This window comes from Rattus norvegicus, chromosome 10 (genome assembly GCF_021556685.1).
Source record: "Rattus norvegicus strain SHRSP/BbbUtx chromosome 10, alternate assembly SHRSP_T2T, whole genome shotgun sequence".
Lineage (NCBI taxonomy): Eukaryota > Metazoa > Chordata > Mammalia > Rodentia > Muridae > Rattus > Rattus norvegicus.
In genome coordinates, this window is record NC_141543.1 from 42,212,448 (window position 1) to 42,234,156 (window position 21,709).

General features: G+C 42.8%; 2 protein-coding genes across 52 annotated transcripts in view; one reads left to right on the forward strand and one right to left on the reverse strand.

Annotated features, from left to right (window-relative positions):
* Cdkl3 (cyclin-dependent kinase-like 3) overlaps positions 1-21,709 on the forward strand; it is an 85,645-nt gene that overhangs the window by 10,563 nt on the left and 53,373 nt on the right. For 23 of the 51 annotated variants that reach the window (XR_015630953.1, XR_015630954.1, XR_015630952.1 and 20 more), the window contains exons 3-11: positions 316-510; positions 8,161-8,339; positions 9,592-9,704; positions 12,206-12,345; positions 15,363-15,451; positions 16,265-16,424; positions 16,515-16,843; positions 18,787-18,880; positions 20,658-20,820. Coding sequence is in view for 18 of the 51 variants with exons in the window: in XM_087574019.1 (XP_087430145.1) it covers positions 316-510; positions 8,161-8,339; positions 9,592-9,704; positions 12,206-12,345; positions 15,363-15,451; positions 16,265-16,424; positions 16,515-16,843; positions 18,787-18,880; positions 20,658-20,820 (1,462 nt within the window). In the remaining 33 variants the exon portion in view is untranslated. Of the gene's footprint in view, positions 1-315; positions 511-8,160; positions 8,340-9,591; positions 9,705-12,205; positions 12,346-15,362; positions 15,452-16,264; positions 16,425-16,514; positions 17,078-18,786; positions 18,881-20,657; positions 21,481-21,709 lie in introns of those variants that run through there. The other 28 variants (XR_015630966.1, XR_015630957.1, XR_015630956.1 and 25 more) reach the window with 7 other exon arrangements.
* Positions 1,315-1,871, reverse strand: LOC134480789 (large ribosomal subunit protein eL21-like). The gene has a single exon (XM_087574943.1). The coding sequence runs from the start codon at positions 1,828-1,830 to the stop codon at positions 1,348-1,350; it is 483 nt and encodes a 160-aa protein (XP_087431069.1). The 5' UTR covers positions 1,831-1,871; the 3' UTR covers positions 1,315-1,347.

The following is a 21,709-nucleotide window of genomic DNA, read 5'->3' on the forward strand; positions in this document are numbered from 1 at the left end:
GCAATCTCACCTTTTTCTACAGAGAGCAAGAAATTACACTTACAGTAAGTTTCACACATTAAGAATGTGCCATTCTTTGGGGCTGGGGATTTAGCTCAGTGGTAGAGCGCTTACCTAGGAAGCGCAAGGCCCTGGGTTCGGTCCCCAGCTCCGAAAAAAAGAACAAAAAAAAAAAAAAGATTGTGCCAAATCAGTTGAGACATTGTGTGGAAAGAAAACTGAAACTGTGTTTCATTTCAAAATTCTATAGGTGTTTACTATGAATTACTATTTGAAACAATCTTATTTAAAAATTCTTGTTTCTTTTGTCAATAGCAATTTCGTCATGAAAACCTGGTCAATCTGATTGAAGTTTTTAGACAAAAAAAGAAAATCCATTTGGTATTTGAGTTTATTGACCACACGGTCTTAGATGAGTTACAGCATTATTGTCACGGATTAGAGAGTAAGCGACTAAGAAAGTACCTGTTCCAGATCCTCCGAGCGATCGAGTATCTGCACAACAACAACGTAAGTGCTTCCACGGGAGCCCAGCCGGGCCCAGGGCGTCTCAAGTGCCATTCCCTAAGTCCTATTTTTATGAAGGCTGTTAACATTTTTCTCTGTATAATAATAAGAGACATCCTTAAAATGAGGAGGGGGGAGAGGGTATTGCCTCTCGGTTTATTTGCAGAACCCCAGAAGCCTTGATTGTGTACTTAGTAATTGTAATTACAAGGTAGATTGAGTCTGAGGTGTGGTTAGTTTCACATTCGCTGTGACCAGAATATTGAGAGAATAACTTTAAAAGGGAGAATTATTTGTTTTGTCTTGTGGTTTTAGAGGTTTCGGCCCATAATGCTCTTGGAGCATCATGGCTGCAGGAGCACAGGACAGTGTGTTTGCCTCATGGTAGACAACAGAAAAAGGATCCCAGACAGGGTATATTCCCTCAATGTGCCCCACTTCCCCTAGCCGCCTCCGACACCAGCAGCGGTGTGGGTGTACCCTTCAGTGAGCCTTCTTTACAGGACTCTTCATATCCAACCACTGGCAGATACTGAAAGTGGTACCAGTGATCTGATCTAAAGGAATTGCCGGTAAACTAATGGCCATCTCTGAGAAAATGCATGACAAGGTTGAGAGTCGGAGCTGGGCTTTCATGGAAGCATCCTTAAATGAAGAGAGACCTAGAGTCAGGAGGTGGGTGTTAGGCAAGTTGGTGGATGCCTTTAAGGGCAGAAGGCAGAGCAAAGTGTTTATCACTCAACCTGAAAAAAGTCAAGGAGGAAAGCACCAAACTTCTGATGCTTTTTTTTTTTTTTTTTTTGAAGACTTAGTCCAGGTCCTTTATTTCCTCTGCGTACATTAGGCCATGAATTCATATGGAATGGGCTCCAGCAGCTCGGGCTCCTTCCCGTTAGTCCTCACAAAGTGCGCTTCTCTGGGTGGCGCAGGCTGGCGCTTCAGCTGAACCCAGGTGCCCTTCTCTTTGGCTTCCTTTTTCTTCTGATCGTTCTCCTTCACCCGCTTCAGGAAGCTGTCTCTGCTCTTCGAGTGCTTGATGTGCTCAATCCGCACATTGATCCGCTTGGCCAGAATCTTGCCTTTAACTTGCTTGTTTACAATGATGCCCACAGCATGCTGGGTGACATTGTAGACTCTTCCGGTTTTGCCATGGTAACACTTATGGGGCATTCCTTTTTGAACAGTGCCCATTCCCTTGATGTCTACAATATCACCCTTCTTGTAGATTCGCATGTATGTGGCCAAAGGAACGACTCCATGTTTCCTAAAAGGTCTAGAGAACATATACCGAGTACCCCTCCTCTTTCCTTTTGTGTTCGTCATTTTGGTGAGTTACTGGAAGATGGCTGCCCCGGCGGAAAAGCCAAACTTCTGATTCTTAGAACTGACTTCAGTGGTATTTAAGTACTAATGTAGCTTTGTAGTTTTTGTCTTGTTTTTTAAGACGGTAGTCCCTCTATCTATCTACGGCTCTTCTAAAACCTGCTGTGTAGACCAGGCTGGCCTTGAACTCAGAGTTTCTCCTGGCTCTGCTCTGGAACGTAAGAATTAAAGCCATACCCTACCAAGCCAGTCTAGCTCAGTAGTTTTTTTGGTTTTTGTTTGTTTGTTTGTTTTTGTGATACTTTTCCAGATGGCTATACTCTCTGGAAAACTACATATAATTGGGAAATAGCAATAAATTATATATTCAGAAAAAAGTTGTAAAATCCTCAAAACTAGTTTTGTTTTATTATTTATTTTTGTTTTTTGAGACAGTTTCTCTGTGTAACCCTGGCTGTGCTGAAACTCGAGGTCAGGCTGGCCTTTAATTCAGAGATCCAATTCCCTCCCTCCTGAGTGCTGTGGTTTAGGTGTATAACTGTGTGTGTGTGTGTGTGTGTGTGTATGTATTGAGACAAGGTTCTCAGTGGGTATCCGGAGTTAATCCCAACTACATTATGTATCTCAGGCTAGCCTTGGGCTCCAGCTCTCTCTGTCTAGCCTTCAGAGTCCTGGGGTCACACCGTGAGTGCCCTGGTTGCATTCCAGAGACATTTTGTTAACTAGTTGATGCCAGTATGAGTGTATGCCCCAGGATTTCTCAGATAGGTTTGAACTTCTTTGTTTCTTCCTTTCTTTTATTTTTATAATTATTTATTTTGATTTTTTCCAGAGAGGGTTGCTCAGTTGTCCTGGACTCACCCTGTAGACCATGCTGGCCTCAAACTCAGAGATCCACCTGCCTCTGCCTCCTGAGTGCTGGGATTAAAGGCATGCGCCACAACCTGTTTGCTTTGACTTTCTAATAATAGCTCCTAGCTTCCAAAGGTATTTTGATAGCAGTTGGAGTTTATGCAGTAATGCCTTTGCCAGCTAGATCCAAGAGAAGGGAGTTGTGAGATCATCAGGATCATATTCAGCTGGGCATGTAGTACACATCTGCATTCAGCAGGCTAATGCAGGAGGATCACTGCAAAGTCAGGCCAGCCAGGGCTACATGACAAGATCCTCTCTCAAAAACAGCATGTGCAGTCTTTGAAATTAGACCAACTGTGTTTTCACTGCAAGTTATCTCTGAGAATTCACAAGATTTGTGGAACCAGAGCTGACAGCCCTATGATTCTGTATGAGACAGTGTCTCTCACACACTCACATTCGGACTGTCCTAGAATTCACAGAGATCTGCCTATCTTTGCCACCCAAGTGCAGGGACTAAAGGCATGTGCTGTATTGCTTGGCAAGATTTAACCTTCTTTTTTTTTTTTTTTTTTCCGGAGCTGGGGACCGAACCCAGGGCCTTGCGCTTCCTAGGCAAGCGCTCTACCACTGAGCTAAATCCCCAACCCCAAGATTTAACCTTCTTAAGCTTCCCTGTCTTATCTGCAAAATGACAAGACTGTACCTCATTCACTTAAAAATACCATGTAGGCCATAGATGGAAGGTGACACCCCAACACACACACACACACACACACACACACACACACACACACACACACATACACACACACACACCCCAGAAGTATAATGCACGGAGTGAGCCAGTAAAACAGTAGACTCTTTGCAAATGAGGTATAGCTAAAGTCACTTGGTTTTGAACTCCAGCTAGGGCTTCATTAGACAAGTGACATGCACACAGGCAGACACTGTAAGGTGCAAGTCATCCTGAGCAGGGAACTTCAGAGAGTGTCATTTACCAGCTTCAGGGAGCAGGAAGGAGGAGACATGATTGCACAGTTGCCCTGTATGTTTTTCCAGAGCGCACACAAAGTGCATAAACAGTTTAAAAGGAGAAGGTGGCTCTGGGCAGCTGTACTTGAACTGAGTACTGATACGACTCCTAATGACTTCTCAGCTCCTCTCGCACGTCCACACACAGAATGCCATGGGCCCTAGGTGATGGTGCTCACCTTTAACTCCTGGACTTGGGGGGCAGAGCAAGCAGACCTCAGCCTGGTCTGTATAGTGAGTTTCAGGACAGCTAGCACTCCAAAGTGAGACCCTGTCTCAGAAAACAAAAGAGTGTCATAATGAGACTCCCTCTTTTTACACTAGTACTATATGCTAACAAAAAGGGAGTAAACAAGATGATGTAAAGGTCATCCAGCTTCTCGGGAACATCCATACTGAGGTACTGGATGCTCTGTTTCCTGATTTGGAGCCCCCCCCCTTTTTTGCCCCTAAGTTTTTGTTGAAAATGGGACATTTAAAATAATGTGGCAATTATAGAAATCAGTTTTCTGTCTCTGTGCCTGTCTCTCAGAGTGGGACAGCCAGTAAGTAAGTGCTGTTTGAATGCTGAGTGCCCCTTTGTCGTGCGCTGGCTGGCGGGTGTTACTTTAGTTCCAGTTCTGGCTTTGGGAACACTGCTGGCAAAGCTCTGTTCTAGCTACTTTGGTATTTGCTGCTGTTTTTAAAGGGACTTAAGAGCTGTTTTCCAAAGATACAGGATTGTTTTTTGTTTTATGCTAGAGATGAGACCCAGGGTTTTGTGCATGTTCAGTAAGGGCTGTACCACTGAGGTGCATGCCCAACCCTGTCACCATCGCTTTTATTGTCGTTATTGTAGTAATGGCGTGGTATCAGTTTTGAGATAGGAGAAGTACACTGTCTTTATTCACAGATAACTTGTTCATTTACATAGAAAATTCCCACAGCAAAATTTTCTAATTGTAGGATACAAGATGAACATCCCTAAATCTATTGTTTTTCTATACATTAACAACAAATAATCAGAAATTAGAATTTTTAGATACAATTTATGGGCTAGTACTGTGGTTTAATTGGTAGAGTGCTTGCATGTAGCTCTGGGTTGATCCCCAGCACCACATCAAATTGAATGTGGCGGCTCACCCCTGGAATCCCGCACTTGGGAGGTAGAGGCAGGAGAATCAGAAATTCAGCATTAATTTTAGCTACATAGTGGATGGAATATTTGAAACCCTGCCTAAAGTAAAATAAAATGTCATTTATAACATCAAAATATTATATGACCTAAGAAAAACCTGACAAAGGGTGTAAATACTGCTGAGAAATACTAATAATGCAAATAAGTAATAATAAAATTCCATTTTTAATGGAGTGTCAATGTGACAGTGACAGGCCAAAGCTTCTAAAGTCCATGAACCACACTCAAAAGTCAATTCAAGAGAGACGAAAGACTAAACTAAAACAGAGAAGCAGCTCCCATGGCCCTGGTGGACAAGTGTTTGGTCACAAGGGTGTGGTCAGTTGGCTCTTTGGTTTGTATGTGAAATGAACCCAAAACCAAGATGAGACCAAGCTAAAAAGCTTCTGCATAGCCAAGGGGAAATGGGCAGCATATTTCAGGTAGGATGACCTTTAAAAAAGAAACAGCTTTACAGAGTGGGAGAAAATTGAAAACCAAGAAAGAACTCAAAACACTCAACAGTAAGCAAACGGTGTGGTTAAAAATGAGCAAAGGAAATAGTATTTTTAAAAAGTAGACCATATGTATGAATGAAAGTAGAGAGGTATATGAAAGAATGCTCAATGTCTGCCATCAAAGAAATTTAAATTAAAAACAACAATGAAAGTCACTGCTTGAGTGGCTGTTTGAAAGCTAGGACTTAGACTGTAGCGCAAAGGAAACCTTTGTCAGCTGCTGGTGGGAGTGTGAATTACATGAGCTTTTTGGGCAGCAGTATGCAGAGTCCTCAGTGACATAAAGCTGGAACTTGTGGGTGATCCATCGGTCTCCCTACTGGGCATGTGCCAAAAGGAAACAAAATCAGCTAGTCTGAGACACCGTCAAGCTTACATTCACTGCAGCAGTTAGTACAGCACAGCGTTACTAACTGGCAAAGCACTGCGTTAATCTATGTATCCAACGGTAGATGAATGGGTGCAGAGAATACAGTGAAAAGAGAAAATTTGATGTATATACAAAACTGAGGCTTGACAAGAGGCGTATTATCATCTGTGACAATGTGGGTAAGTTGAGGATATGATGTCACATATAAAACTATAAAAAAGGAGGGGGGTAGAAAATTTCTGTCAAAGATACCCAATATCAGATTAGGAGTAAATTTAAAAGATTTTTTTTGTTTATTATTTATCTTTTACTTAATTCATTAATTCATCTATTTTTGGTTTTTTGAAACAGGGTTTCTGTGTAGCCTTTCTGTCCTGGAACTCCATGGACTAGGCTGGCTTCAAACTCATAGAGATGAGTTCTACCTCTGCCTCCCAGGCAGAGATTAAAGATGTATATCTGTAATGGTTAACTTCTATTCACCTGAAGTAATTGTTCTCTCCAAGGCTTGCTTACTCAGTCTGCTAACCCAGGCCTGGAATGTTTTCAGCCTCTGAAACTTGTTGTTGCTCACCCTTTCTAGTTCTTTCTGATCTCTGGCTGGCTGGTTCAACTCAGCTGTTGTGGCTCAAACTCCTCTCCAAGCTGACTGATTCAATCTGGCTTCTTTCTCTGGCTTGACTTTTTGCTCTGCTTGGCCTCAAACTAACTTTGGCAATCTGTTCTAATCTTCTGGCTCCTTCTCATTCTCTGCCTCATTCTGTCTTCACCTGTGTCAAGCTTGTTTTCTCTTCAATCTGTCTCAGTAAAATTTTCCCAATAAGACTGCTTTCTCTTCTCTCTCTATGTTAATCTCTCTTCAGTAGCCTCTTTTTACTCTGTTCTGAGAGTTGAGCATGTTCTGTTTTGTCAAATCTTTCTCTGATTCACTTTGTCTGCCATTCAATTCGACATCACTTTAAAACTTGGTTGTTTCCCACCAGTGTGATCAAATATTCTGCAACATATACCACCAGCACCTGGCTCAAAAGATTATTTTTGCAATGTTTTAACTATAGTGACTATTGTGTTATTTAAAATTGCTGAGAGTACATTTTAAATCCTTTTCGTAAAAATGACAAGAGGTAAGAGTCATTCCTTGGTGGGTTTTTGTTTTTTGTTTTTATTTGTGTGTGTGTGTGTGTGTGTGTGTGTGTATGTGTTGAGGCAGGATCTTTCTGTCTGGTTGTCTTGGAATTCACTATGTAGAACAGGCTGGCCTCAAACTCACAGCCATTCTCCTGTCTCAGTCTCCCAAGTGCTGAGATTAAAACCATGTGTGACCACACCCAACCTCATTGTATTTTAATAAAAACATTTAATGAAATGTGTACAATTAATAATTATATATAGAATTTGTGTCAATTAAAAAATTTTTTAGCCACCTAGTGGTGGTATGAGCCTTTAATCTCACTACTCAGGAGGCAGAGGCAGATCTCTGTGAGTTCAAGGCCAGCCTGGTCTACATAGTGAGTTCCAGAACAGCCAGGGCTATATAGAGAAACCTTGTCTGAAACAAAACAAAAACCAAAGAACCCACAACTAATCAAACAAAAAACTTTCATATTCTTTTTAAAAATATCTTAAAAGAAGAGGTGCTGAGACTGAAATGGAGCAGTTAGTGGGAGGGAAGAAATGCATGAGTTTGTGGTTTCCAGAACCAAGTGATAAAATGTCATGGAGAGAGACAGAGGAACAGAGCTGAGGTGGATGGTATGCCTGTGATCCCATAAGACTAGCACTGTAAGCTTATCCTTGCCTATATAGAGAGTTGAAAGCTAGCCTGGACTACATGAGACCCTGTCTCAAAAAACAAACAAACCAGAGAGAAAGAGAGAAAGAGAGAGAGAGAGAGAGAGAGAGAGAGAGAGAGAGAGAAGATCAGAGGAGGTGGGGAGGATGGGGAGGAGCATGGTATTTGAGAATCATACATTTAAGGGGTCAGAGAAAGGAACCACTAAGCAAAGAAGATTGTGCAGTCTCAGGACTGCAGAATGGAGGATGTGGTCATATCCTCACACTAAGAAATCAGTAAGGTGGGCAGTTTATCCCAGCATGGGAAGCAGGGGACAGTTAGTCTACAGTATTCTCCCAGAGGGTTGGCTGTGGAGGCAGTGGATACCAACTGGGTCAGTAGATCCATTTGATCTCAGAATGATTCCCCTTTCAGTGTTACACTGTGTCTGTTCTGGCTTCATTTGACTTTGAAGTGATGGGTGGAGAATATGTCACCTGTGCTTAGGAAATACCTTCACTGTCAGCTGTGAGCTCCATTTTTCTCTGAATAGTTTTTGATAGTGTGAAAATGAAACCCAACCTTAACATACCAAATTTTCTTTTGTTTTGGTTTTTTAAAGATTATCCACCGAGATATAAAGCCTGAGAATATTTTAGTCTCCCAGTCAGGAATTACAAAGCTCTGCGATTTTGGGTTTGCGCGGACACTAGCAGCTCCTGGAGACGTTTACACAGACTACGTGGCCACCCGCTGGTACAGAGCTCCAGAGCTGGTGTTGAAAGACACCACCTATGGAAAGTATGTATACTCTGAGAACCTCCAGGCTTATCCTGGTGTGTCCTTCTCTCTGCAATGTTGACACTCTGCCCTCTGGTCTGGGTCCCGTCAGTGAAAAGGGACACCTTTAAAGGTACTAGAAGCCCCCGTGGGCACCTGTGCTACTGCTCTGTGTCTGTGCTCACACCCTCGGGTTTAACGGCTGCAGCTGCTGGAGGCCGATGCTCATGTCCTTACACTGTATCCATGCTGGCTTTAATCTGTGCTGACCTCTCTTTGTTGTTCTGCGCCTATGTTCTACAAAGATTAAACGATTTTATATTTATTTATTTATTTATGTGTGGGGCTTGTGGCATGAGTGTGGAAGTTAGAGAAATCAGTTCTTTCCAACTATGTGGGTCCCTGAGACCCAACTCAGGTCGTCAGACTCAGTGGCAGGTACCTTTACCTGCTGAGCCATCTTGTCAGCCTCTCCAAAGACTCTGGAATAATTTACTATAATTCTGTGTTGAAATAGGGTCTACTGAGGCCTGAGAGATGGCTCAGTGGTTAAGAGCACTGACTGCTCTTCCAGAGGTCCTGAGTTCAATTCCCAGCAACCACATGGTGGCTCACAACCATCTGTAATGAGCTCTGATGCCCTCTTCTGGTGTGTCTGAAGAGAGTGACAGGGTACTTACATGTAAAATAAATAATACAAAATAAAGTAAGAGAAAGAAAAGAATAGGATCTACCAAGTTTCCTGTTTGTTGGGAAAAGTGACACCTTCTTTATAAGGTGACTGAAAGCAATAATTTTAAAAATTGTACTGTTCTAGATGGCTCATCAAGGAGCATGGTCTCACAATTAGCAAATATCCTACAGTGAAAATTTGTAATAATATCTCTTAAACATTATCTCTCCCAGACCCCTGGTTTTGAAATTGTCTCACTGTTTAGTTGTGACTGGCCTAGAAGTCAATATGCAGACTGAGCTGACCTCTCAAAAACACACAGAGACCACCTGTTTCTGTTTAGCTGGTGCTTGTGGCTTTCCTGCTTTGGGAGGGGGGTGTTAATTGAATAACACATATATTGGGGCATTTTCTTGCATGTATACACTTTGATCTGTTCACCTATCTGCCCTTAGTTTCTCCTCTCCCCGCTTCTGTTTGCGACCAGCCTTGCTCTTTAGCTTTGATCTTAACCAGAATGTTTTTAGACTGCTTACCATACAGACTTGTGCCTGACCAACTAATTTAACTTGGGTTTTTGTTTGTTTGCTTTTTTTCCAGACCAGTGGATATCTGGGCTTTGGGCTGTATGATCATTGAAATGGCCACTGGCAATCCCTACCTTCCTAGCAGTTCCGATTTGGATTTGCTCCACAAGATTGTTTTAAAAGTAGGTAGGTATTACTGCCATCCTCTGCCATATGTCTAAGTAGCCACTGCAGATGAGTTCATGCTATGAGTTCACGCTTAGTGAGTGAACATGAAGGAGGAAGGCTCTTGTCTAGACAGGTGATGGCAGATGGATGCCTGTGCTGATAAAGGAGGTAGAAAATTCTGTTTTGGTGATAGTATTTTTTTTTCTTTTTTCTTTTTTCTTTTTTTCGGAGCTGGGGACCGAACCCAGGGCCTTCCGCTTGCTAGGCAAGCGCTCTACCACTGAGCTAAATCCCCAACCCAATAGTATTTTCTTTGCAGGGACTCAATGCCACATGTTAATTGTTGGTGCTAAGAAAAGTAGTACAGGGTATACGCTACTGAATTAACTCTCCAGCTACAGCACCACAGCTTTCTAAAGCTGCCTTCCAGAACTCAAAGTTGCACTTCTATTCAAGGACTTTGTTTTTCCTAAGAAAAACTTCAGTATATCTCTCATTAACAGATTCCATTATCATGAACACAAAGAGATGATTTAGGAAGAGGGATGTCCCAGGAGTTTTTCATATTCCACACCTGAGAGGCCAGAGACACCAGAAAGCAGTGCAGTATCTCCCCATCAGTTCCCAAAGTTCCTGAAATTCTACTTTTTATTTCCCATTAATTTATTTGCTTTACATCCTGATTGCAGTGCCCCCCCAACACTCTTCTCCTCGGAGAAGGGAAAGCCCCCATCGGTACCACCCAACCCTGGGACTTGAAGTCACAGAGAGCTAAGTGCATCCTCCTCCACTGAGGCTCAACCAGGCGGTCCAGCTGGAGGAAGGAAATCCAACGGGAGTTGGGTGGGAGGGCGGAGTCAGAGGCAGCTCCTGTTCCAGTTGTTACTGGACCCACATGAAGAGCAAGGTGCACATCTGCTCTAAGTTACGCACAAGGACTTTTAGTGTTAAAGTTGAGGTAGAAGCCTTTGAAACTGTTGGAGGCCAAGCAGTGGTGGCGCACAACCTCCAATCCCAGTTCTTGGGAGGCAGAGGCAGGCAGATCTCTGTGAGTTCAAGGCCAGCCTGGTCTACAGAGGGAGTTGCAGGACACCCAGAGCTACACAGAGAAACCTTGTCTCAAAAAAACCAGTTATTTACTCAAATATTCCCGTCTCCCTCCCCCTCTTCCTCCTCCTTTTTGTTTTTTTAATACAATCAAGATAATTTCCCAGGGCCTGCCTTCCAGGGGTCAACAATTAACACTGATCACTACAACTACCAAAACATTTTGGTGGTTAGCCTTGTGAATGGTATTTCAATCAGAAGGAGGGGCTTGAGGAGCCCCGAGTATGCTGGGGAAACTCTTCATAAACATGTAATTGTAGGGTTCTGACAAAGAGGGCACCGTGAACAGTCATTAAAGCAGTAAAACCCAGATTAGCACTGAGTGAAGATGATTTAAGGGTTGCACTCTGTGCCTTTCTTTTGTTTATTTTAACTTACATGTAAGGATATTTTGCCTGCAAACTACAAGTGTGCCTACCAGAAGACAGTGTCAAAGCCCCTGGCACTAGAGTTACGGATGATTGTGAGCCATCATGTGGGTGCTGGGAGTTGAACCTGGGTCCTCTATAAGTTCTCTTAACCTGTGAGCCATCTGTCTAGCCTTTAATGTGCCTTTTTAAAAGCCCTGTTCTGAGACTGTGTTAGAAGAGAGCTTAGAAGTGATGACATTAACGCTGTCATTTTTCAGAGGAGACCAAGCCATAAAGCGATGAAGAGACATGCTCTATGGCAGTGTATTAGTTGTGGTGAAAGGTGCTCGAGCCTTGTCTCCACTTGTGTTGACAGTTCTTTGCATTTGGGCTGTTGTCTGGTCTCTTCTTCTATACCAGCCATTCTCAACCTGTGGGCCATGACCCCTTTGGGGGTTGCATATCAGATATCCCATGTATCAGATACATACAATATAATTTATAATATCAAAATTACGGTTATGAAGATACATACATTATAATTTATAATAGCAAAATTATGGTTATGAAGTAGCAACAAAGTAATGTTATGGTTGGGGGTCACCACAGCATGAGGAGCTGTATTAAAGGGTTGCCATGTTAGGATGGTTGGGAACCACTGCTCTGTATACTTTGGTTTCTGATTTGAGGTCAGCCTTGTCTACTGTTAAGTTCCAAGACATCCAAGGCCACACAGAGAAACCCTGTCTCACACACTCCCCCCAAAGTGTCAAATTTTAATGTTTTTGCTGGTAATTTTATATTATTTCCTAGAGCCTGGGGGGGAAAGGACCATGTGGTTGTATGTATTTCACTGCCTATCAGCAAGCGTACTGGAGGAAACCTCAATTTTCAGACTTACTACTGCAGAGCTGTGTTCTTAGCCTATAACCTCTAGTTTATGACATATTTAGATATTTTCTTTCAACTATAAGATAAAAACTAGTGCTCTTCCTTGTCTCCACATGGGATTTTGACTAAGAGCAATTTCATGACTCAGACATTTATTTGTTCTTGTTTCAGGCAACCTGACCCCGCACCTGCACAATATTTTTTCCAAGAGTCCCATCTTTGCTGGGGTGGTTCTTCCTCAAGTTCAACATCCCAAAAACGCAAGAAAGAAATACCCAAAGCTCAACGGATTGCTGGCAGATATAGTTCATGTATGTTAAGACATTAAGACTGGCTGAGAATTTGCAGAAATCATAATACCATGGGGTCTTTTCTTCTCTTTGGTGTTAGAGATGGAACCCACAGTTGGGCAAGCATTCTACTACTGACCCTCATTCCCAGCAATGATACAGTTTAAAAACGTTACCTAAAAAATATTCCAGAAAGACCCCTAAAGTGATGGATTTTTTTGTGTTTTTTTTTGTTTATGTTTTTAAATATTTATTACAAGTACATTGTTACTGTCTTCAGATACACCAGAAGAGGGCATCAGATCTCATTACAGATGACTGTGAGCCACCATGTGGTTGCTGGGATTTGAACTCAGGACCTTTTGAAGAGCAGTCAGTGCTCTTAACTGCTGAGCCATCTCTCCAGCAGTTAGAGATAACATCTCTCCATGTTAAGTGATGTTAACATGTTATAAATTATTGAAAATTAATAGAAATTAAGATTTAAGATACTGAGGGATAAACTGGGAACACTTAAAAGACTTTCCGTGTTTCCCACCACTTTTGGCATCTAGTTTACCAGGCTATGGGGCATCTGGTCTACCAGGCTATGGTTAATCTTTGCCTGGATCTTCCTAACTTTCTACAGAGGCATCTGTTGGCAGCTGTTTGAATGTACCAAAATTCACCTTAAGTTGGAAAAAGTAAAAACACTTAGTGAGGTGTATGTGTGTATGTTTGTGTATGTGTATATGTGTTGGTTTGTGTGTTGTATAAGTATAGTACTTGATAGTATGAATGTATGTGCACATAGATATATCTTGCATGCATGTGTTTCTAGAAGCCAGAAGTTGATGTTAGGTGTCTTTACTTGAATCTCTTGTGTTTTGTTGTTGTTGTTTAGTCAGAATCTCTTTCCAGGGTATAGCTCCATGATATAGTGCATAGTGAACTGGGTTCAGTCCCCACATGGGAAGGGAGATAGAGGGAACGGAGAAGGAGGGGGGACAAGAGAGGAAGATCTCCCTTTCAGTAAACCTTAATCTCCTAGCCAGTGAACTTTATCCACCTGTCTCCTCACTGGTGATAGGTTACAGATATATGGGACCATGGCATCTGAGCTCAGGTCTTCAAGCTCTCATGGCCAACAGAGCCATCTCCCTAGCCTTTACATCATACTTTACATTTTACATTGTGCTTACGGTAGGTAGCGCATGAACACAGCACAAAATTCAAATAGTGCAAGGTGGGTTTATTGTGAATAGTAAATCTTATTTTATTCCTCTAATCAGCGGTTTTCTACCTCAGGAAGAGTGAAGAGACTTATTTCTAGATGAGACTTGTATGACTGTAGTAAAGTCCTTGTTTCTAATACACAGATCTTTTTTGGTTTTTTATTTTTAGAGTTATGTGTATAGCTGTTTTGCCTGCATGTGTGTCCATGCACCATGTGTGCCTAGTGACCACAGGTGCCAAAGGACGATGGCGGGCCTCGAGGTTCCTGACAGTATCCATCTGCCTCTGCCTTCAGGATGCTGGAATAAAGATGGCACTGTCAGCATCTTGCTTGGCTCTTAATCACTAAGCTGTCTCTCCAGCCCTAACGAACACTTCTAAAGAGAAACACCGTCTCTGAAATGTCAGAACAATTACAGTGAAGCATCTATACCGTAGGTACTGGGGGACATGGAAAGCTGAACTCCGTCCCCCAGAACCTAAGTAAAAAGCTGGGGCAGTGGTGTTGAGGAGGTGGGGAGAGGAGGACCCCGGCCTCCTGTCTGGCTGAGCTGCTGAGCTGCTTGTCCAGTGGAAAGTAATCTCAAAAACTTAAGGTGGAGAGTCATGGAGAAAATATTCTGACATCAACTTCTGCTCTCCACACGTGTATGCTCAGCTGCACCGTGAGCTCAGACTCACATCACACAAACACACACACTGTTTCACCAGTTTCTATTGTGGTAACAAAACCAAACACATAAAACCGTGGCATGCAGTCTTCCCGTCTTACTGCTTGTAAGGACAGCCCTCCTAACCCTGCGAGCACTGCTGTGCAGCAGAGCGATAGAATTGTTAGTTTATACTGTGCATTGGAAGATAGCAGAAGCATCTCTTTATATTTTCTTTCTGGTCCTTCTGTATACATTTTTAGGCAAGAGCCAGCAAGATGGGTTGGCAGGTCTAGCATCTTGTTGCAAACCTGGCAGCCTCTATCTCCTCCCAGGAACCCACAAAAAGGTGGGAAGAGCCGACTCCACCATGTTGTCTTCTAAATTCTTCCTCACCAATGATAAATAACTAAACATTTGAAAGACGTCAGTCAGATGATTTAACATCTCTGGGGCTTGGTCTCCTTGAGTGTACACTGGATAACCACGCCTGTGACGTGAGGTGTAAAGAAGTGTGTGTGTGGGGGAAGGCCTTCTCTCAGGAAGAGTGCACTTTACCAAGCAGACACCTTTTATTCAGATCCTGTCTTCATTGTTCTAAAGAATGGGTTCTCTGTGATGGCCGTCTAAGTGTTCAGTTTCAGATGGATCATTATCTGCAGCTTCCTGTTCACAACCTGTCCCATGAGTTGGCTTTGGTTTTTGGTTGTTTTCTCAGCTAAAACCATCCCCAGGGCAAAGAAACAGAGAAGAGCTGTCTGTTGATTTTATTCTATTTTATGTGTATTGATGTTTTGACTGCCTGTATGTGTGAGCACCATGTATGTTTAGTGTCTGCAGAGACCAGAAAGAGGATTTTTTTTTATGGAGGACTTGAATTCAGTCCCTAGATTCTACAAGGTGACAAGAGAGAACCCATAACAGCCGTTTTCTGGCCTCCCTGTGTGACCATGGGATGCATACCCTGACATTCACACAAAATAGTAACTTTTAAAAGCTGCAAGAGTAAAATTCTTAGGTAACTAAATGGTCAGAATTCACTGTTAGAAATCTGCCTGTTAACAGACCCTGTTAGCTCTGGGTAATAACTCTGTCATGTGTCAAACGTTAAAAACTTGATTTTAGGGGCAGAGCCCCAAACCTCATCCTTTATTGGGCTCTCTTCTTTTTTAGGCTTGTTTACAAATTGATCCTGCTGAGAGGATATCATCCACCGATCTTTTGCATCACGATTACTTTACTAGAGATGGATTTATTGAGAAGTAAGCATTCATGGTCTCCCTAGTATTTTATATCAGGGGACTTACTAGAAGGATAGCCACTACATAGAACAATGTTACAAAGCAGAATCATTGAATTTAACAGAAACCTAATGGAGTAACTGCATCAGGGACTGACCAGGCACATGGTAGGTGGCTGGCTGTTGTCAGTCACGGGGCCACAGGGCTGTAAGCAGGGTACTGAGACCCTGTGCTGCAGTCTCACCTCAAACCAGACACCACGTTTAATTCAAGAGCTTTTTAGAGGGTTGTTTCATTTACTTTTAAAGGATTTATTTTTATTTATGTACATGTGCACATGTATATGGATGTCTGTGTAAATTAGAAGAATAATAGATCTCCTGGAGGTGGAATTATAGGCAGTTGTGAGCCACCTACCATGAGCTCTGTGACTCAAACTCTGTGTAAGTCCGAAGAGACAAAGAGCTTCTGTGTCAAAATTCAAAGTGACATTTCATTAGATTCACATGTCTAAGGGAATCTAATGTAAGTCTGTTTTGTAAGTTTTATGTGATAGATTTTCCTAGCAAAATGTCTGAAAGATCTGCTGCCAGCACACAGTTATTGTAAGGTAAATATTTACACCATCTTGGCCAGGTGATAAATGAAGCAGGAGGATTTTATGCTTGATACCAACTTGGGCTACACAGGTATATCCTGTCACAAACAAACAAAAGTAGCGCCATCTCTTGGTGACAGTTACAATTATATAGCACTTTTAATACTTGATTGAGTAGTTCTATTAAGATAAACCATATTAAAAAGATGATCGGTTAATATTGCTTGATTCATCAGATTTATACCAGAGCTGAGAGCTAAGTTATTACAGGAAGCAAAGGTTAATTCATTTATAAAGCCAAAAGAGAATTTTAAGGAAAATGAACCTGTGAGAGATGAGAAAAAACCAGTTTTTACCAACCCTCTGCTCTATGGAAACCCAACACTTTATGGAAAGGTGAGCGTCTTCTTGCTTTTGTTCAGCCTGTGTAGTTGCACATGCTTAGAGCTCTAATGACACAGATTCTCTACATCTCACCTCTTCCAGGAAGTGGACAGAGACAAAAGGGCCAAGGAGCTCAAAGTCAGAGTCATTAAGGCCAAAGGGGGAAAAGGAGACGTCCCAGACCTGAAGAAGACAGAGAGTGAAGGTGAACACCGCCAGCAGGGCACAGCTGAGGACACACACCCCACATCACTGGACAGGAAGCCTTCTGTCTCGGAACTAACAAACCCTGTCCATCCCAGTGCGAATTCTGACACTGTCAAAGAAGACCCACACTCTGGGGGCTGTATGATAATGCCACCTATCAACCTGACAAGCAGTAATTTGTTGGCCGCAAATCCCAGTTCAAACCTCTCCCACCCCAATTCACGGTGAGCTAGAGTGAGAGGAGGCTTGATTAAGTAAGGCGTCCTCCTGTGCGGCGCATTGCAGACACACGTGTACGATGTCAGTATGGACCGGACCTGAAAAGGATCTTCTCAAGTTGCAGTCAAGTAGTAACAGGGCATTCCCTGAGGAGTTCTTGGGAATGTTATGTGAGAAGTGTTTTTCTTAGCTATATAGGTATTAAACTTTTTTTTGAGACAAATTGCCACAGAGCCCAGACTATCCTGGAACTTGCTTTGTAACCGGAGCTGGCCTCCTACACATGGTCTATCAGCCTCAGCCTCTTCAGAGATGGGGTTACAGATGTATGCCAACATGACCAACTTAGATGTTGGTTTACTGATATCTTTGGGATAGCTTTAAAAATACTTATTTTATGTCTGTATGTGTCCCTAAGTATTCATATGAGCACCACCACATTCATTCAGTGTTTGTGGAGGCCACAGGGCATCAGATCTCCTGGAGCTGGACTTACAGGTAATTGTGAGCACCCAATGTGGATGCTGGGAACTGAACCCAGGTCTGTGCTGGACAGTCCGCAATGGTTGAGCCTGGAATATCTTTTTTAAAAGAAAAATATCTTCTACTTGCAGAGAAAAGGATGATTTCACTTAAGTTTTGGCATTCATGTGTTAGTCCACTTAGGATTGCTATGCCAAAATAACCGATACTCTGCTGACATCAGATACTTAATAGAGTGCTGTTTGGCTGGCTGATGGTTAGAGCGGCTGGAACATCCAGCAGCTTGATGCCACTGCTCTGGCACAGGCTCTTTGGCTGTGTCACATCATAGCAAAGAAGGCAAGAAACTGCCCACGTGTAGAAATAACATGTGCCAATACAGAAGAAAGATTTCAGGGGAGGTGCCAGGGTCCTTTATAAAGACCCTCTTTTGTGGAGCGTCCCTCACATGCAAGAGTGCCTCCTAAGGAAAAAGTCATCAGTCCATCCTGAGATCTAGTCACCTCCCTTTTGAGTGTTCTCACCACTTACATACAGGCTCCACCCCTTTGAACACAGCACACTGGGAACAAAATCCCAGTATGCAGACCATTGGAGGACAAACTATATCTAACCATAGCACCCAGCTGCAAAGTAAGCTTTATTTCTGCCTCACAGCAGATTCTCTCCATGGAGAATGAATGGTTCAAACTAAGTCCTTCGTAGCAAATAGCCTTTCAGCAGTAAGTATGTTGGTAGGAAAGCTGTCGGGCCAGTTTTAGGTTTCTGGCCTGTGCTGCAGGTTGAGAGACTGATAGACTACTCGAGCTGGGGACTGGTGATAGACAGTGAAGACATGAGGTCTGTTTGCAAACTTACCTGGAAGGTACATCTGCTCAACCAGAGTCCGGCAGATTCATTTAGGCTCCGGGTTATGAGGATGAGCCGTCTGCCTGGATAAGCCTGTGCACTTGTCTGTGTAAACCCTAAGGTACATTGAACCGTAGGTTGTAGTAACCTATGTTCACAAGGTGATGCCTGAATTGCACTGCCATTAAACCATGGTTGTAGGCCAGTCTCAGACAAGTCCAAAAGTTCAGAACTCTAGAGGTTAAATTATCCAAGTTTAGAATAGAAACGAAGGAACAAATGGGCCTCGAGTCATTTCCTGACATGTTTCACCTGTGGTTAGCTGTGCAGTGGTTGTCCTGTCCTAGAATTCTTGGAACTTGAGACTCAGAAGTTGCCTTTTGACACTCCATGTTCTAGCAGTACCATGGTATAAATCCTTTCCTTTCACATAAGCCAGGGTCTGGTTATGTTGCTTAGGCTGTCCTTAAATTAAAAATCCTCAGTCAGCCACTCTAGTGCCGATGTTATTGATGTTTATAGCCTGGCCCACCGTTTGTAACGTATTGTTCTTAACACTGACAGAAGGACAATTCTGGGAGGTTCTAATAACTTCTCATTTATTTTTAATCAATAGGTTAACTGAAAGAACAAAAAAGAGACGCACCTCTTCACAAACTATTGGACAAACTTTGTCTAATAGCAGACAAGAGGACACAGGTCCCACACAAGTAAGGCAAGATGCTAGTCATTAAAATATGAACTTTTGGGTTGGGGAAACGTCTCAGTAAAGTGCTAGGTGAGCAAGTGTGAGGATCAGAGTTTGGGTCCACAGCACCATGTATAAAACTGGGCACAGTAGTCCATGCCCATCATCCTAGCACTGGGGAGTCAGAGAGGAGGAACCGTAGACTCTGCTGGCATATGGTCCAGGCAAATCAGTGAGCTCCTGGTAGAATGAGAAACCTTGTCTTCAAAAATAGACATCAGTGTAACCTCTGGCCTCCATAAAACATTCCTCCCAGGCCTGGAGAGATGGCTCAGCAGAGCACTGGCTGTTCTTCCAGAGGACCTGAGTTCAATTCCCAGCACTCACATGGCAGCTCACTCCTGTCTGTAACTCTAGTTCCAGAGGATCTGATGCCCTCACACAGGTATACATGCAGGCACAACACCAATGTACATAAAGTACATTTTAAAAAAAATTCCTGCCCTCCTATCCTTCTTCCCTTCTTCCCTTTCTTTTTTTCCTGTGTGGGACAAGTCCAAGGTTTTGCAGGCATTAAATGAGCGCCTACTGAGAATCCCTTCACCAGCCCCTCTTTTCTTCCTGAAAATAGACCATTTTTCCCCTGTGGTTCCAGCTTTTGGGTTGTCTCTTTATCTTTTTTTTTTCTCTTTTAGATTTATTTTATTTTATATGTGATTACCTACTGGTGTTCATGGAGACCAGAAGAGGGCATTGGTTCCCCTTAAACTAGAGTTGTGCATGGCTGTGAGCCACCATGTCGGTGCTGAGACTTGAACCCTGGTCCTTTGCAAGAGCAATAACTGCTCTAACCACTGAGCTGTATCTATATCATCTTATTCTTTATCTTAAATTATTTACTAACGCATGACTTCCACCTTTACAAATCAAAAGGCTTGTGCTTTTCTCTTTCAAAAATATCTTTATGGATTAAAAACACTTGCCAAATAGATGTAGTTGCCTTGCTCTAGAAATGCTAGCCATTCTTTCTCTTTTTTGCTCATCATTTCTTTACATAACACAATCAGTTTATAACATTCAAGGCACAGCATTATTTATTATAACATAAATTGAAACATCCAGGCAGTGGCGCACACCTTTGATCCCAACATGCAGGAGGCAGAAGCAGGAAGACCTCTGTTAGTTTGAGGTCAGCCTGGTCTACAGAAGTGAATTCCAGGAACAGTCAGGGCTGTTACATAGAGAAACCCTGTCTTTAACAACAACCACAAAGTCAAGGTTGTGGTTCTTTAAATCAAGAGCAGTAAACGGACTGAAAACCTCACCTGGAGAACCTCCCTGGGAGACTCGCTGCTTCTGTGTTTAGTGTTGCTCTAGTCTGTTGGTTTGTGTGTTGTTTTGCTTTTGTTTTCTTAGGATCTCACTATGTATCCTAGGCTGGCCTTGAACTCGAAATCCTTCTGCCTGACTCCCAAGTGCTGGGACTGCAGGCAAGTCCACCATACTTCATTCTGTTCTGCTTTTTTTTTGGGGGGGGGGGTAACCAAAATTTTTTATATGAAGAAATGGTACAAATTAAAGAACTTAAGCAGATGTTTTGGTGCGACTTATAGAAAAGATGAAGGCCGCCTGACCTGCATGCCTTGCCTCAGTGACCAGTAAAGTCTGTTCTGCTTCTTGATTATTAAAATAATCTCTGGAACTGTTTTCCATCATCCAGATAGCCAGCATTTGTAAGCTTAAGACTCTATAGCTGGTCACCCACAGTTCTTCACATTAACTGGTACTTGTTTGTCTAGGTCCAAACAGAGAAAGGTGCATTTAATGAGCGAACAGGTCAGAATGACCAAATAGCAAGTGGAAACAAAAGAAAACTGAATTTTTCCAAATGCGACAGGAAAGAATTCCATTTCCCTGAGCTGCCGTTCACAATACAGGCGAAGGAGATGAAAGGGATGGAGGGTAAGTAGGTGGCCCCCCGAGGGGCGGGGCTGCCTGTGAGAACACTTAGCTGGGGTCTTTGTAGAAGGAACCAGTTGCTTTGAAAAAGTAAGCTAAGTAGAGGGCCAGACTTCTGTTCTGGTTTGTTTTGTTTTGTTTTGTTTTGTTGTTCTGTTCTGTTCTATTCTATTCTGTTAGGGTCTATGTGTTTCTGGCTGTCCTAGAACTCACTCTATAGACTAGGCTGGCCTGAACTCATAGAGATCTGCCTGCCTCTTCCTTCAGAGAGTGCTGGGACTAAAGGTCCGCTGTGCTCAGCAAGGGTGAGGCTTAGTAAAGATCATTTTAAAGAAAGGTAAAGACAACCCCAAAGGGTAAATGTTCTGTTAGCTTAATGCTGACATGTTGGGATAGAATTTCAGGAAGACGAACCTAGTTTCACAGAAGGTGGGGTAAAGCACCTTCCTTGCTCAGTTGCCCATGTTCTACATGTTCTGGACATGCTGGGATTTTGGTAGATTTCTTTCTGAATGTAGAATTTGTCATAAATTTAAGCTTTATCTTAAGGGCTGGTGAGATAGCTCAGCAGGTAAAGGCACTTGATGCTAAGCCTTTTTTTTTTTTTTTTTTGGTTCTTTTTTTCGGAGCTGGGGACCGAACCCAGGGCCTTGTGCTTCCTAGGTAAGCGCTCTACCACTGAGCTAAATCCCCAGCCCCTCTTTCTTTCTTTTTATTTATATGAGTACACTGTCACTGTCATCAGACACACCAGAAGAGGGCATCAGATCCCATTACAGATGGTTTAAGCCACCATGTGGTTGCTGGGACTTGAACTCAGGACCTCTGGAAGAGCAGTCAATGCTCTTAACCACTGAGCCCTCTCTCCAGCCCGATGCTAAGCTTTAGTGAC

Coding starts and splice junctions, on each gene's coding strand:
- LOC134480789 (XM_087574943.1), bottom strand. CDS start 1,830: ATGACGAACACAAAAGGAAAGAGGAGGGGTACTCGGTATATGTTCTCT.